The 17,649-nt window shown below is 39.4% G+C and overlaps 1 protein-coding gene across 3 annotated transcripts in view; it reads left to right on the forward strand.

The window, feature by feature from the left end:
• Positions 1 to 17,649, forward strand: part of col14a1a (collagen, type XIV, alpha 1a) — a 501,463-nt gene that overhangs the window by 233,346 nt on the left and 250,468 nt on the right. For all 3 annotated transcript variants that reach the window (XM_039736768.1, XM_039736767.1, XM_039736766.1), the window contains exons 14-15: positions 6,697 to 6,829; positions 10,480 to 10,530. In XM_039736768.1, the coding sequence (XP_039592702.1) occupies positions 6,697 to 6,829; positions 10,480 to 10,530 (184 nt within the window). The remainder of the gene's footprint in view (positions 1 to 6,696; positions 6,830 to 10,479; positions 10,531 to 17,649) is intronic.

Consider the following 17,649-nt stretch of genomic DNA (forward strand, 5'->3'; position numbering starts at 1 on the left):
AACAATCACATTAGTGAAATTAACTAGACTTTGGTGGGAGTTACACATAGACAAACATGCTCAGGCCCAGAACAAATTTGTAGTGTGAGTACATTCATGGCTGGGAGGTCATTATGAAAGGTCAGCTTGGATGGAGGTGCACCCTGGCCAGGATAGTTCCTGTTCCCTTTACCAATCAAGGAAAAGAAATAAGAGTGGAATGGGAGACTCTGCTTGCTAAGAGCAGTTTATTCCCCAGTATGATAGGTGGCAGTGCTCCTCTGGTATGGCCCCTTGTTTGGACACCTGCAGGACTGGATGGGACTTACATTTCATAAGGACAAATCTGTTGGGGTTTCTGGGTGCTGCCAGAAGGATCTGGTGGTAGATGACTCTCTGCTCTTCACTGAGGTTCACCTTGACCCAGAAGTGCTTCTTGGTTTGTGATATGATGGCACTGGAAGTACTTCCAGGTCTGGCATATATGAGGCCGCCTTACCTGAATTGGTAGGAAAGGCTTGCTAGGAGGTATGGAGTAAAGTAAAAGAATTATACTAGTTGTTTTGTTTGGGAGGAAAGAACCTTTGGAAAGGTGTTGTGATAAAAAAGTCAAGTATAATTGCACTGTGTAGATGCAGTTGTGTCTGGAGTCTGGGATTCAGTTATTGTTGGATTTGGTGTGTTACATTAAGTTAGGTTTTGAATAGGCATTTTTTCCCCTTGCATAATGACAAGTCAGATTTTTTCTTCTGTTCCTGTAAGCACCAGGTTCAGATCTGTTGTGTACCTTGAAAATAATCTGAGTTTAAACTAATATAATAGGAATAGAAACGTAAAAAATAAGTATCCAAAATAAGTGTTTATTTTTACATTGTTTTCTACAAATTTACTTATTCACTTGTAAAACTGAGAGTGGTTCTGTACAATTGATGTGCTGAAATATTTTAGCCTAGTGCTTTAATTTTATTAATTTAATATATATTTCTGTTGCAGGTAGTAGTTTCATTATGTATTATCTGAAACACTGTTTTGCTCGATATAGTTTATTACCCTTTACTAAAGAGGCAGGTTTACAAATAATTGCACATATAACCTTAAATGATCTCCTCTCAGAAAGAGAGGGTCATCAATTACTCTTACACCAGCTTTTTTAAGGAGACAAATTTGAAAATGTTGCACATGGGGAAAAGGGACAGTTAGTTTAAAATGTATTGTCATCATCATTGTTTTCATTTGTCTTTTTCTCATATTGGCAACACAGTTTGCTGAGCTGATCAGGCCACCCCATCCCCAGCAACTTTCACAAGCATTTCTTGTAAAACCTCAGATGCTGCCAAGCCAGTCAAGAGGGATATATTATTTTCAGTGTGTCCTGTGTCTGCCTTTCCATCTTCTCCCAGTGGACTGGGCATAGTATATGTCCTTGGGTAGGTGTTGATGTGGCATCCTAATTACACATCCAGACTGCCTTAACTGGTTCCTCTTATTCCATAGGCAGCAACCACTCTGTTTCTGAGGTTATTTATAATTGTCTATCTTCAAACCCTGTCTTAGGAGGTGAGACTAGTAACCTTGTACCAAAAACTCACTTTGTTCCCTTGAACCCATCTTCATCTCATTCTTTCTGTAACCACTTGTGACAATAGGTTGGAATGTAGATATAGTTTGAATGGTAAATTGAAAGCTTTGCCTGTGAATGTAGCTTCTGTTTACCATTATTATCCATTTTGATTAAAAAAAAAAAGTTGCCACACACATACATTAGTCAATCTCATGATCACCTCAACCCTCAGTTTTGGTTTAAATTATAATGCTGACAAATAAGTTGAAACAATCACTAACTGATGAACACGTAAAAAATGCTGGCGTATAGATGAACAGTTAACAGGAGTTTAAATGGGCAGGTTATGTTTCACCAGTATACAAACATTTTGTGTTTAAGCAAAAATTGTGACTTATACAGTATTACTTTGTTTGTTCTTCAAAGAGTTTTTGTTAAGGTATGTAGGTAGCTGGTGTTTAAAAGAAATGAAAATTCAAAACTCAGATTACATATGGGTGTAATTTTTTTAAACACTGAAAGCAGCATGTTCTGATGTAATTAACCTATTCTGAATTATTTGATGTTAACGTGAGGTTCCATGGGTTAGGGTTTTTGTTAAAATAAAAATGTAACAATTAAGGTGGTTAAGGTTTTTCATATGACACTAAACTAGGTGGAATTCAGGAGTGAGCAAAATTATCACAGACATTGACAGAATTGTTGACGGAAAATAGGCTGCAGATCAGGTTTATATAAAGGTTAAATTCCTACATTTTTTGCCCATGGTCCTTTTTCACTTTGATTCTGCTTCTTTAGAACAATATAGTAGGTTTTTGTTTGTTTGTCCTGTTTTCAGCATTTGTTAAGAACCTGGTTAAAAAAATTATAAACAAATAACACCTCTTGCAAATAGCATTTCAAAAAATGGAGTTTGCAGAGTAAGGTTTGTACAGTATGATCCGTTCACAGGAAAATGCCACAAAATTAATAAATAGAGAAGGTCCAACAATCCTGGTTGTCTCCTGTAGTTAATCCTCTATTAAGGGATGATCTAGTAGTAACTCTGCTGCAAGAGGAACATTACTAAAGAAAAATGACCCTAAATACAGTAAGTGCATGTTCAGATGCCATCAACAATTTGATCTATAAAAGTCTTGTTTCAGTTTTAACTATATTCAGTTGTGGTTTTAATTAAATCTAAATGTCTTTGTTACATTAAATTACTCGATTGGATAAACTTAATGTAAAACAAAAGGTACGTGGTGAGTTTATAAGATACAAATTTCCTATATGTGTTTTGACTATTTTGCTAAATTGCAGTTGTTATTGATAGACATTTTTGGATGATGGAAGTGGAATGTATGCTGAATTTTGTTTTAATAAGATGCTATTCAGATATATATAGTTGGGATACTTTGTTAGTGTGGACGATAGTCATTCAAAAACCTGTAACTCACCAATGTGCTATATGCCCACGGTGAGCCAAAATTCACATAAATTGTAATTTATATAGTATATATTCAGAAAGCAAATTTCAAAATCAGGAACCCATTACAGTTTCCATCTACATTGACAGTAAACAAGTACAGATATGATGATTAAAGAATATAAAAATGTAACAGTCAGTTATTGTGCAGATGTATATTCTGTTGTGTAATCCAGTTATAATGAAGCCTCAACAATCTGGATTGTATTCAAATATTGTGATGCATATCAAGGATGACATGTGTCTGTGAGTGTCCATGAATTGTTAAAGATGACCGATTAACAGATCCCCCCAAAAAGTAAACTATTTTGTCATACAGATAATTCTAAAATATAGTAATGGATTATGAAGAACCTCCCGAAGTATGTCTCATAGCAAATTATACTCTCCATGAATATGGCTCGGCAAAATGTTATAAAGTGTTTTTCTCAGCGAATATGCTGTGTTCGCTGGAAGCCTTGTTCGCTGAATATTTAACGGAAAATTTGCTGTGTCTGGCATAGATGAGCCATCCATCCATCCTCTTCCGCTTATCCGAGATCGGGTCACGGGGGCAGCAGCTTCAGCAGAGATGCCCAGACTTCCCTCTCCTCAGCCACTTCTTCTAGCTCTTCCAGGGGAATCCCGAGGCGTTCCCAGGCCAGCCAGGAGACATAGTCCCTCCAGCATTTCCTGGGTCTTCCCCAGGGCCTCCTCCTGGTTGGATGTGCCCAGAACACCTCACCAGGGAGGCGTCCAGAAGGCATCCTGATCAGATGCCCGAGCCACCTCATCTGACTTCTCTCGATGCGGAGGAGCTCTACTCTGAGCCCCTTCCAGATGACTGAGCTTCTCACCTTATCTTTAAGGGAAAGCCCAGACACCCTGCGGAGGAAACTCATTTCAGCCGCTTGTATTCACTATCTCGTTGTTTTGGTCACTACCCACAGCTCATGACCATAGGTGAGGGTAGGAACATAGATCGACTGGTAAATTAGCTTTGCCTTACGGGTCTCACTGTGGATGCTGCACCGATCCGTCTGTCGATCTCATACTCCATTCTTCTCCTTCTCCTCCACTTGGGGCAGAATCTCGCCGCTAACCCTGAAAAGGCACTCCACCCTTTCTCAGCTGAGGACCATGGTCTCGGATTTGGAGGTGCTGATTCCATCCCAGCCTCATTACACTCAGCTGCGAACCGATCCAGAGAGAGCTGAAGATCACGGCCTGATAAAGCAAACAGGACAACATCATCTGCAAAAAGCAGTGCCCCAATCCTGAGTCCACCAAACCGGACCCCCTCAATGCTCTGGCTGTGCCTAGAAATTCTGTCTATAAAAGTTATGAACAGAATCGGTGACAAAGGGCCGCCCTGGCAGAGTCCAGCTCTCACTGGGAACGGGTTCGACTTACTGCCGGCAATGCGGACCAAGCTGACACCGGTTGTACAAGGACTGAACAGCCCTTATCAGGGGGAACGGTATCCCATACTCCCGGAGCACCCCCCACAGGATTTCTCTGAGAGACATGGTCGAACGCCTTTTCCAAGTCAACAAAACACATGTAGACTGGTTAGGCAAACTCCCATGCACCCTCTAGGACCCTGTTAAGAGTGTAGAGCTGGTCCACTGTTCCACGACCAGGACGAAAACCACACTGCTCCTCCTGAATCCGATGTTCGACAATCCGACAGACCCTCCTCTCCATAACCCCCGAATAGACTTTTCCAGGGAGGCTGAGGAGTGTGATCCCTCTGTAGTTGGAAACTACAAAGAGGGGGACCAGCACCCCCGGTCTACCAATCCAGAGGCACTGTCCCTGATGTCCATGTAATGTTGCAGAGTTGTGTCAACCAAGACAGTCCTACAACATCCAGAGCCTTGAGGAACTCTGGGCGTATCTCATCCACCCCCAGGGCCCTGCCACCAAGAAGTTTTTGACTACCTCGGTGACCTCAGTCCCAGAGATGGGGGAGCCCATCTCCGAGTCCCCAGGCTCTGCTTCCTCATTGGAAGGCATGTTAGTGGGATTGAGGAGGTCTTCGAAGTACTCCCTCCACCGACCCACAACATCCCAAGTTGAAGTCAGCAGCGCACCATCCCCACCATATATGGTGTTGACACCGCACTGCACGCCCCATCTGAGATGCCGGAGGGTGGACCAGAATCTTCTCGAAGCCGTCCGAAAGTCGTTCTCCATGGCCTCCCCAAACTCCTCCCATGCCCGAGTTTTTGCCTCAGCAACCACCGAAGCCGCATTCTGCTTGGCCTGCCGGTACCTATTAGCTGCCTCCAGAGTCCAACAGGACAAAGGGTCCTGTAGGACTTCTCCTTCAGCTTGGCGGCATCCCTCACTGCCAGTGTCGATCAACGGGTTCGTTGATTCCCGCCATGACAGGCAACGACCACCTTACTACCACAGCTCCGGTCAGCAATGGAAGCACGGAACATGGCCCATTCGGACTCAATGTCCCCCACCTCCAAGCCACACGTTCCCAGCAGACCCTCAAAATACGTTTGGGCCTACTGGGCCTGACCGGCATCCTCCCGCACCATCAAAGCCAACTCACCACTAGGTGGTGATCAGTTGACAGCTCCGCCCCTTTCTTCACCTGAGTGTCCAAGACATGTGGCCACAAGTCCAACGACATGACCACAAAGTCGATCGTCGAACTGAGGCATAAGGTGTCCTGGTGCCAAGTGCACATATGAACACCCCTATGCTTGAACATGGTGTTCGTTATGTCGTTATGGACAATCTGTGACGAGCACAGAAGTCCAATAACAAAACACCAATCGGGTTCAGGTTGGGGGGGCCATTCCTCCCAATCACGCCCTTTCAGGTCTCACTGTCATTGCCCACATGAGCATTGAAGTCTCCTAGCAGAACGAGGGAGTCCCCAGAAAGTATGCCCTCTAGCACCCCCTCCAGGGACTCCAAAAAGGGTGGGTATTCCAGACTGCTGTTTGGCGCATACAGTTAGGACCCGTCCCCCCACCCCAATGACTTGCACTGCTGCCTCTCAGCTCAGATTACATATTTGAGCACAATAATCTGTCTAGCATAGTTGGCAAACTTTTTTCTAGCCTGTAGGGACAAATGAAAGACCAATACACCATTATAATCTACTCAGAAGTTGTTCAGTTCCTCCATCCCTATTGACTTCATTGCAGTTGGCAGAGTTTGGTGAAGTTCATGGACATTTCCTTGATTTTGCCAAATTCAACGGGGTTTACTCATTACTACTCTGCATAACACTTCTGATGACTATGTTGAATTCAGTGGCACCTGTTCACTCCTCTAAACTAACGAAAGTGTAGCACTGTACTTGTCTTCACATTCAAAGAAGAAACTCCCATAAGTGAGACCCACCTTATTTCTTCTGTCTCTGTGTTCCCCTACTTCAAAATACAAGGTTTAAATAACCACTCATCAATCAGGATTCTTTATGGACTTGCACATTTCCCTGGGTAATATTATTAAAGGTGTAGGTTCATTTATTCAACACAGTTGAGGTACACGTTTATACAAAGAGAGAGATTTATTAATAAGAAAAGTTCACTCAAAGAGAAAATCAGAATAACATGAGATCATAGCAAGCTGTTACAGAGTAGAATTTCACCAATTATTCTGAAGGAAAAAAAGTGCACAGTTTGAAGAAATATGAAAATAGACTACAAACTAATTTAACCTTTTTTTATTTTTACAGCTGATATTAAATGGAAATAAAGACACAGTCATCCTCAACAATTTAGAGCCATTCACTGAGTATGAAGTTTCTTTATCAGCCATTTATAAAGATGAAAGTGAGAGTGATGCCATATTTGCACTTGGAATGACACGTAAGATGCTCTTAGGTTTTTTATTCCATTGTTATTTATTTTGTAATGATACAAGTTCTGGGAAGAGATTTAAAGATCAAGACTATAAATACAATTGGCCAAAATAAAGTTTTTTTTTAGCTCACTTGTCTAGAACAGGGAGAGGAGTTTACCAAAACATGATGACTGCAGTAGAATCACTACTTTCCTGGCCTGAGAGGTAATGGTTAAGGTGGTTTGGGTATGTAGTTAAGATTTCTGCCTTGCTGCCTGTCATGTTTGGCTTACAGCTTCCTGAAGAATGATCCAATGGTAGATCCAGGGCAAGAGAGAGATAACGGGATGGTTTCTCAATAATAAACGGTGAGGTTCTCACTTGTGTGCATCTCAGTAGTCTCTCACCAAGCTCTTTCATGTGTTTCTTGAAGGTTTGTGAGAAGATTGGAGGGAAGCAGGAATCTTTTAGTGGTGAAAGAAAAACCACACCTTAAGAGGTGTGTTTGAAGTAGCAGTTTTAAACAGTGATCCAATGAAAACAAAAGTATAAAGTGATGAGGGCATTCAAAATGGGAATATATGGAAATTGTAATAAACGAAGTATGCATGAAATGCACAAGAAAATAAAGGACCAGGTGCAAATCTTAACTACACTAAAAAAAATACTGGCTGCGATTGCAAATTGGTCGTTATGTGAGTCCAATTAGTTGGTATCATTCTTTGAACAGAGAAATAGAATAGACTACCAAGTAGTGTGGTGGACAGTAGGACTTTAGGGACTTTTAAAACTAGATTTGATGTTTTTTGGAAGAATTACGTTCTTAAGTTTTAGAAGAATTACATGTTCTAATGGGGCGGCACAGTGGCACAGTAGTAGTGCTGCAGCCTCGCAGTAAGTAGACCTGGGTTCGCTTCCCGGGTCCTTCCTGTGTGGAGTTTGCATGTTCTCCTCATGTCTGTGTGGGTTTCCTCTGGGAGCTCTGGTTTCCTCCCACAGTCCAAAGACATGCAGGTTAGGTGCATTGGCGATTCTAAATTGTCCCTATTGTGTGCTTGGTGTGTGTGTGCCCTTGCGGTGGGCTGGGTCCCTGCCCGGGGTTTGTTCCTGCCTTGTGCCCTGTGTTGACTGGGATTGGCTCCAGCAGACTCCTGTGACCCTGTGTTAGGATATAGCGGGTTGGAAAATGACTGACTGACATGTTCTAATGTATCAGGGAAAAAAGGCACTAACTACAGCAGTCTGTTAAATTTTTTTGAAGAATATTTTAGGCCACCACCTGACTGATGCAAAGTTGTGATACATCTTGTGTAGCTCTTGGTCACTACCTGACAACGTTCAATTCACAGATGATTTACACATTGAGGGAATGAAATCTATCCATTTTCTAAACCTGCATAACCAGAACAGGGTTATGGGAAAATCACAGTGCAAGGCACGAAAAATTCCTGGAAAAGGTGTCAGTCTCTCACAAGGAAGGAAATTGTTTTTTACAAGCAATTAAGATTCCTCAACAATGGATTTATTCCTAATATGAGTGTGATCAAGCAGAATAATCATACCGTATTTGTAAACCCCCAAATTGCACACAGTAAAATTTCCAATGTTAAATTTAAAATCTTGCACAGTAAAAGTAACCATTGAAAAGTTGATCCATATTAACACTTTAAATATTTACTTTCCACTATTTCACTGTACATGAAAACTTTCTTAATATAGTTCTGCAAAACCTTCAATTTATTTGATACAGGTTGATGACATAGAGAACAGATGTGAGTAGGTCCTCTCAGCCATTTACTATTCCAGTTGCACATTCACCTTACAGCCTTAAACATCTGGCTTTCGTTTTCCATCTCCCATCTCAGCTTATCCTTATATATAATTTGATACTATCCATATGAATGGTGTTCGCATCAATAACCCATATGTATGGTGTTCGCGTCAATACCTCGACTCAATACAAGTTAGAACCATGCAATGGGACTCTGCCTCTGTAGTTGGAACATAACGTGGCAAACGCGGATGCAGTATTGCTTGATTGGCTAAGAATGTTCGACTGCTTCAGTGACGCCGCTGGACAGCCAAGTATAGTAAATCGGTGTTGGTTCAAGCAGATAACAGTAAGTTCAGTTGGTTTTTGGAACGTTGGTTTGGTGGGGCGTACTTTCCAGGACTAACATCATCGACTGACTTAAACCCTTCAACAGCTCCAGAACCGTAAGTAATTTAGAATATATCGCCATTTGCTTGGTACGTCGAAATCTATCTTTGGATAGTTTGGTTTTGGCATCCGTCCTTCTGACATCTATTGGCAAACTGAGTAATGACGGCTGGGTATTAACAATGGTCATTGTTTAAATTTTAGCCGATCTCAGATCTAAAATGACCACGCCAACATAATTATTACTCCGACTCTGATTAGAGTCGTAAAATACAGTTTGTTTTGAAAATTTGTTTGCCGGAAAAAATCAAATAAGGTGCACTGATGAGCTGAGTTTACATCTTGCAGCCCCGTTTAAACAGGAAGCTCTTCATTACATCGGCCGAAAAGGTCTATTTTAAGCAAAAATTAGTGGCATGATAACAAAATCATTTGAAGGACTTAAAAAACCAAATAATTCTTTGCAGAGAAAGTATGGATTTCACAATCGGGCTCCCAGTCGCTAGTCATAATATAAAAGCGTCAATGTTAAGTTAAATTTAGCTGCAACCTTAAAACACAATGAACATTCAAACATCCATCCATCCATTTTCCAACCCGTTGAATCCGAACACAGGGTCACGGGGGTCTGCTGGAGCCAATCCCAGCCAACACTGGGCGCAAGGCAGGAACCAATCCCAGGGCAGGGCGCCAACCCACCGCAGACATTCAAACATTAAACTTGCAAATGTGCAAACACGATAATACTAAATTAAACACTGCATTTAATCAATTAAAATTAACTGTAAAATATGATTACACTCCATGGTGTTTTGGATCCCCGGGCACTGCAAGCTCTGGTAATTGAGTGGCTTACTGAGGAAGTACCTATCATTAGTGTATCTCATAATACTGTAAAAAAAAATAGGATAAGGTGCACTGTCATTTGCTTTACATTTTAACAAAAGGTTGGCATGCAAGTGTCCTATTTTTTAAGAAAACATTTTACTGTTTCTTCCTTACTTTGTAAATATATTTTTAATAATTCTGTGCTTTTCTTTTGCTGATTTCTGCTTCCTGACACGAACCATGTAAATTAAATCGTGCAAACATCACACTAACTCCAGAGCTGGTGAAGGCTTATAGAGATTCTTAAGCGCACTTGAGTGTCACCTAAGCCAGTGAGAGTTTTGCACTGTAAGTCCATTATCACTGGCAAAGCCATTAAAGAAACCAGTAATCTCTCAAAAAGTATAGAACTTTCTAGAAAATTTAATGGAGGAGTTTGGGAATATTGTTGGTGATCTGGTATATACAGAAAAAATTGACAAAAAATGAAACAATACTTAAAACATCTTGGAAAAACTTGTCAAAATTCAATAATAGTTGTTGGTTGATTGTCTAAACCTGCATAGGAACCTGCATAGGAAGTAAACACGTAAGTATAAATGTTTAAACCCACAAAGTCCATTTTGAATTGTCTTGTTCTTTGCTAAAAATGTCATGATTTCTTTTGAGTTGTATTTTTTTTCACAGTTCCAAGCACTACCACAACCACCACAACAGTGACAACAACAACCATATCAGGTATTACTAATATTCCTTCTGTTTGTTGATCTGAATGTTATTCTCCAAAATTTTTGCAGATTATGCCAGAAGACAGATCTTACCACCTGTAAATAGTTAAGTTTAGAGAAAGTTAAGTTTCACAAATAACTTATTTGCATTCCATTTAAACTGTGACCTGCAAAAATAAATAAAATTAATGTGACGTTTGCTCCTGTCCTATGCCTCTTTCTTGCTAGTACTGATTGTGTACCTGATATATTTTAAGCAGTGTTATAACCAGAGTTGAGTGGGGTAGACCGGCCTGGTAGTCAAGTAAAAAAGTGCTGTTACTTTAACAAAATTATTACTTAAGCAAAGGTACTAGTTCATAAATGTACTTGGATAAAAGTTAAAAGGTGTTGGGTCAAAAAAAGATACTGAAGAACTCAAATTATTTTAAGTTAGGCTCTTAATAAACTGAAACATTAACTGCATGAAGATCTGAAACATTTACAAAACATATAAAGCATGTCTTTTCAATTAATAAACTGGGATAGCCATAAAGAATGATGAAATACAAAAATTAAACTTCAATTTTAAGCCACATATTTTTGCATGTAACACAAATCAGAAATTTGTTAGAATTTTAGTAAGCCCCCTATTGTTAGAGAAATTTGCTATATCATCTGTACATACCAAAACAAAAACTCCTAACATATCACAAAAAATATAATTTATAAATGACTGAAGTACTATTGAATTTTGTAAATATAGTACAGCTAGTGACCTGAGTAAGTTTTGAAGATTTATGGTGGAACAGATAATTGTTGCTTTTTCTCAGTTATGCAATTTATTTCCTGATAATCAATGCAGGGATGTAAGCTCCATCTTTCTTTTTTTGTCCAGCAATTTTTTTCTAGAACTTTTACCACACCCAAAGGAACTTGGTAGCATATTTCTGTTTATCAATAATTTGTATGCAGGGTTCAGGGTTTTCATGGGGAAAGGTGATTCCTTTGAGAAACATTTATTTAGCTAAGCTGTGGCTGAATTATGTGTAAACGTGTATTTACTCTCTGTAGCCTTTCAATGTCTACTGTAACTAATTGAGGTCCCTACTTTGTTTCTAGGTTCTTGAAGACCTTTATTAATATTTTGGACACTTAAATAAACCTTTCTTCAGGTTATCACCCTTAAATTACCAGTCAAACAAAATATGAAAATTGGAATGAATATTAAAGTATGTCAACAGTTCACATAAATACACTTTCGCAGCAGTATATTGTTAAAAACTACTTTTCTTGTCTGTATCAACTTCACTCTCTCCAGTATAAGAAATTTGCCACTGTGGCTGGTGGTGAGTAAGCAGTCAGAAATAGGGAAAAGTGTTGGGATGCCACTCTGATAACCCCATTTAATTCAAAAAGAAAAAAAAAAGATCCAGTGCTCCAAAACACACAACATAAAAGACAGTTATATTCAGTCACACTGGCTTTCTTCCTGCTCTGCTTCCTGTAACACATCTCTGGCTCTAGGGGAAAAAAGTTCTAGTTGGTATAAGGACGCCACCTTTCTAAATCATTTCTTTATAAAGCAGATTGACCAGAAGGGCCAGGGCTTGCTCCGAATTTCATAGCCAGGTGTGAGTGCCCTCTCTGAACATCTTCTATGGAGTATGGAGCAAGGACAGGATACTGTTAGTAGCAGCATCCCCTCTTACCCTGGAGTGGTAATGCTTACTTTGGTTGTGCGTATTTGGGGACTCCTGGATGTGCATGGTTGGCATGGCACATGGCACACTCAGATTTTCAGAGATTGTGGGCCAGTATGCACGATAGAGTCAAGGAATCCTCTGCAATCACAAAGTATGCTGATCACCAACACCATAAACACCTAAGGGTGCTAAATATTTGGTAAACATGTTTGGATGTCTACAAAGGATTCACAGTTATTGGTTCCTTCACAAAAGCTGGCTCCAAGTAATTTAAGTCTTTATAAGATATTTAAAAATGTGGGTACTGTTACCATTAGGCTGGTGTTATACTGTTACTTAAGGATTCACCACTCCTTCCATGTTTTCCAATTTAAAACCAGTTGTAACCTATGTACAGTATTTGGCTCTGGAACTCCTGCACTACCACCTGTTATAATTCATGTACCAAAGGTTCTAGACGTCATAAGAATTAGTTGTTGAATATATTATTTGGTTCCCTGTAAGGTTTATGATCTTGGAGGCAACGTCTTGAGTTTCTGTTGGTGATGTGCAGGCACCTTTATTTTTTTGGCTGTTTAATATTTTACTGTTCTCTATTTACCTGATTCATTATAGAAAGCAGCTTACAAGGTAAGAATATGCTACAGCTCTATACAGATAATGTTTATATTTTGATCATAGACAGTCTGGCTAAACATCATGGGCATAATGGGAAATTGTATCTTAGGAGAAAAACTCTTTCAAATGTCACAGCAATGATTATTTTGTGTTTTTTGTGTTTTTTTCTTAATGCATTCCTACTATCTTCTTTGCCTGTCAGATACAGTACTGTTATGATGTCACTGCAACAGCCTAAAATTTACTAGAAGTGTAGATATCTGCCCTAATCCTTTAGTGATCATTACCAGATAAAGCAGTAGTCAGAAGATCTATGTTGTTGGCTTTTTCTGATAATTTAGAAGCATTGGAATCAATTGTCATGGCAATGCCTTTTGGCATGAGACAATTCGTTACCTTCATGTTTTCTGCTTGGTGTTGTATTTTCTTAAATTTTATGCCAACATGGGGCTGGCGTCATTTAGGAGGTGGCTTCTTTTTGGTTTCTATAGTGGCATTTGAGCAAGGCCAGCTGTCAATAGTTTCTCCTTAGAGCTTTAGATTTTTCTTTTTCTTTTTTTTTTTTGCAGAATAATGAGCAGGACTGAAAGGTTTTACACTGCACTTACACTTACCTCCGTCTTGACTTTTAATCCTAATGCATCAAGTTTATTTCTAATAATCTCATTATATCCATTTTTGCCAATCACTAAAATTTCTGTTTTCCCTTTATTTAGTTTGAGAAAATTACTACTCATCCATTCAGAAACACAAGTAAGACACTGTGTCAGTGAATTAAGAGAGTCGGGTCATCAGGCTCCATTGATAAGTGTAGTTGTGTGTCATCAGCATAGCTGTGGTAGCTCACGTTATGCCCTGAGATAATCTGACCTAACAGAACCATGTAAATCGAAAAGAGCACAGGACCCAGGATAGAGTCTTATGGAACACCATATAGAATATTATGGGTCTTTGAAGTATAATTACCACAACTTAAAAAGAATTATCTACCTGCCAGGTAGGGTTCAAACCAACTTAAGACATTGCCAGAGAGGCCCACCCATTGACTAAGGCGATTTCTGAGAATACTGTGATCAATGGTATCAAATGTGGCACTCAGATCCAAGAGGATGAGAACAGATAAACAGCCTCTGTCTGCATTTACCCGCAAGTCATTTACTACTTTAACAAGTGCAGTTTCTGTTATGTAATTTGTTCTGAAACCAAACTGAAACTTATCAATAATAGCATGTTTATTGAGGTGGTCATTAAGCTGCATAATGACTGTCTTCTATAGAATTTTACTTAAGAAAGGCAGGTTGGAAATAGGTCTAAAATTTTCAAAAGCAGAGGAGTCAAGATTATTTTTATTGAGCAGGGGTTTAACTACAGCATTCTTAAGACAGTCTTGGAAGACCCCTGTATCTAATGACGAGTTTACTATGTCAAGAATACTATCAATTAGCATGCCTGATACTTCTTTGAAAAAACTTGTTGGTTGAGGACGAAGGTGGAGGGTCTCAGTTGAGAAATTATTTTACATAAATCAGGTAAATCCTGGTGAAAGAATTTAATTTGTTTAAAATGGAGTACCGGGGTTTAAGTGGTTCAATACTGGGGAGATGTACTATATTATTTCTAATATCATTATTTTTTTGATTAAAAAATACAGCAAAAGCCTCACAAGTTTCACTGGAAGATTTTTGGAGGCATCCCATTAAGTGACCTGGATTTATCAGATGATCAATCATAGAGAATAAGACTGGGATTACTGGCATTGTTATTTATAATACTAGAGAAATAACAGCGCCTCTCAAGATGGACTATGTTGTTGTATTCTATTATTTTAACCTTCAATGTTTCATAATGGATAGTCAGTTTAGTTTTTCTCCATTTGCTCTCAGCTCTCCAACATGTTCTCTTAAGATTGGACACTCTTTGGGTCTTCCACGGTATAACAGTACTAGAAGATTTTTTTAAGTATATTTTCAGGTGCGACTATGTCAGCAGCAGCTCTCACCTTAATATTAAAATTTTCCACCTTACTATTTACATTATTCTCACTATTGTAGTAAGCACTACAAACAGACTGGTTACTTAGAATGTTTGCAAATTTTGAAGCTGCTAATGAATCAGAGAATCGTTTTTTAACAATATGCTTCTCGTGAATATGTTCTATCATTATTTCTATATTAAATAGTAACAGAAAATGGTCTGATAGACCAATATCAATGATCTGCCTAACATCAACCTTTTGTCCTTTAGTAATTACTATGTCTAATGTATGACCTGCTTTATGTGTAGGCAGACTAATGTGCTGGTTCAAATCTAAAGAGTCCAGGAGGTTCATGAATTCTTTTACTTTCGGGTCACACTGATTATCGATATGAAAGTTAAAGTCACCGATTATTAGGAGTGTGTCATAGTTCTTATTTACAATTGACACCAAGTCTAAGAATTCCTCAAAGAAAGATGCATTGTATTTATGAGCTCTATACACAGATAAGACTAGAAACTGAGAAACTCCACGAATAACAATGGCAAGATACTCAAAGGACTTGAATTTACCAAAACTGACATCTTTACACTTTAACCGGCTTGAGTAAATGTTTGCTAAACCGCCGCCTTTCTTGGCGATCCGCATGAGCTAAGGTGTAATTTGGAGGCGCAGATTCGATTAACACTAGAATTACCAGAGCCTATGAAAAAACCCGTAGATGCAGCCCACCTTAAATCCCATCACACCTCTCCGCCAGCGTCCTTTGTACTGTAAATGTGCTGATAAAGACCATCTGCAAGCAGCCGGTTATTCCATCCCCCCACCGACTTAGAACATACACAAACTTCTCCCAGCTCATGCCTTGATTGACTATCTAGGAGTGAAGTGGAGTTTTAGCGTAGAAATAATAGATTGTTATTTGGAACACACGCATTTCATGTGTGTTCCGTTTCTACAGTAATCTGTGTAAACACATTGTTAAAACAGAAACTTTTTCATATTTTAGCAATAAATGTTACAAAATGTAGGCATAAACTGTGTGTGAATCATAAAGTCCAAACATCAAATAAACACTTTCACAAAAGGTTCAAGAACAATACAACAGCTTCTGTGGCTTAGCAGTAAGATTTGCTGACTCAGAGTGCAGAGGGCGTGCCGTGCCTCAAGGACCTAAGTTTGATTCCCCGTTGGGGAGAAAGTCTTTTCTTTTTAACCTCAAACAGACATAAAATTTATAAATTGGTATGCACTGTCAGTTAATGAGATCGTTATATTTTCATGTGGGATGCTTCTTTTAAAATATTTTTTAACAATTGAGACTGCAATTAACATGAACAAGTGTCCTTATAACCGTTATTTTTAAGATCCATGACATACAGACAGACAGAGCACTGTGTAATAGAGAGACAGACAGGCAGAGTAGTCATTAGGTATATAAATAAACAGGGAAGGCACATGTACTGAAAGAAAAAAAAGATCAACATGTTCTTGCTGCACTGAATAAGCTCACATGCTCTAACTGCTCTCTGACTGTTGGCGCACGTCTCATAACATCTCTGACACGAACACCGGGAAAACAAGAGACAAAAAATTTCTGATTAGGGCATACGATGTTTAGGTTTAGTATGATTGAATCACCAATCACAAATACATCATCTGGGGTTGATGGCAAACTGGGGGCGAGGAGAGGGTCGAACTGGTTCTGGGTGGAGATGCTTGCCTATGCCAATGGAGGTGTTCTAGCCTTAAACCTCCACCTACATAGCTGAAACAGGCCGAGTTCTTCATCATTGGCGTTGTCACGCCAATGATGAGGTGCAGGAGTGAAACTCACTTGGCCTTGAAAGTGAGCGGCACAGTACAAGCCTTGAAAGTGAGCGGCATAGTACGAAGTTGATGTTACTGAACCGCAATTTGCTGTGACGATTTCAGATGTCGGGGAGGATTTTTCCAGCAGATGAGCCTTCAGATCCCTCAGGTGCCTCCGTCTGGACAGGTGTTTTTGGATCTGGATGTCGAGAGCCTGGAATTCTTCAATGACGCGGTTCATCTCCCCGTTGGTCATTGTTTGCTTCCGCTTCCACTTCATGCCCTTGGAAAGAATGAAAGAGAGAGTGTTTACCCATAATCTCAGACTACCCATAAGAAGGCTATTCTGCTAGAATTTAGGTGTTTTTCTGCTGAAATCTTTTCATCCCAATATAAGGACTTCCTGGATGTAATTACCAAAGCTATTGAAAAAATAATTTCACCATAGATTTTTGCCAGGGTCTCCTATACCAAATTAACAGATTTATGCTTGCTCTTATCTGGAAACAGGCTATGGGGGATTATATCCAAGAAAATCTTGGAATGTGTTTTAGGGCATCAAACAGTATTTTTGTTGAAATAAAACAGGACCTGCATGTATATATCACTGCAAATTCAATAATGTCACTGTGAAGCACAACTATACTCCACCCTTAATATGCTTTACTTAACTAAATAACAGGTTCTACCAGTTTGCCAGTATGAGCAATTTGCCATGCTCGTGTTTAGATCTGGCAGTGCCATGCTGATGGTGTATGTGCCCAAAAAGAAGAAGCCTTTGATTTGAGTATGTAACAGCCCTTGTAAATATCTGCTACCTGTAAAAGATATCGCAGAAGGGACATAAGCAGACACACAAACACTGGTGAATCATGTCGTCTTGATATCTTGTTGTCACTTTTTTTTGTTATTCAGTTTTATTCTTGAATAAAAGCACACTTGTTTCGTTATACCTTTTGTGAAAGTGTTTATTTTATTTTCCTGCAACCACTTGAATGAAATTAAATCTGTCTCTGCCTCTCTCGTGCATGCACACACA

Source organism: Polypterus senegalus, chromosome 15, assembly GCF_016835505.1.
Source record: "Polypterus senegalus isolate Bchr_013 chromosome 15, ASM1683550v1, whole genome shotgun sequence".
NCBI lineage: Eukaryota > Metazoa > Chordata > Cladistia > Polypteriformes > Polypteridae > Polypterus > Polypterus senegalus.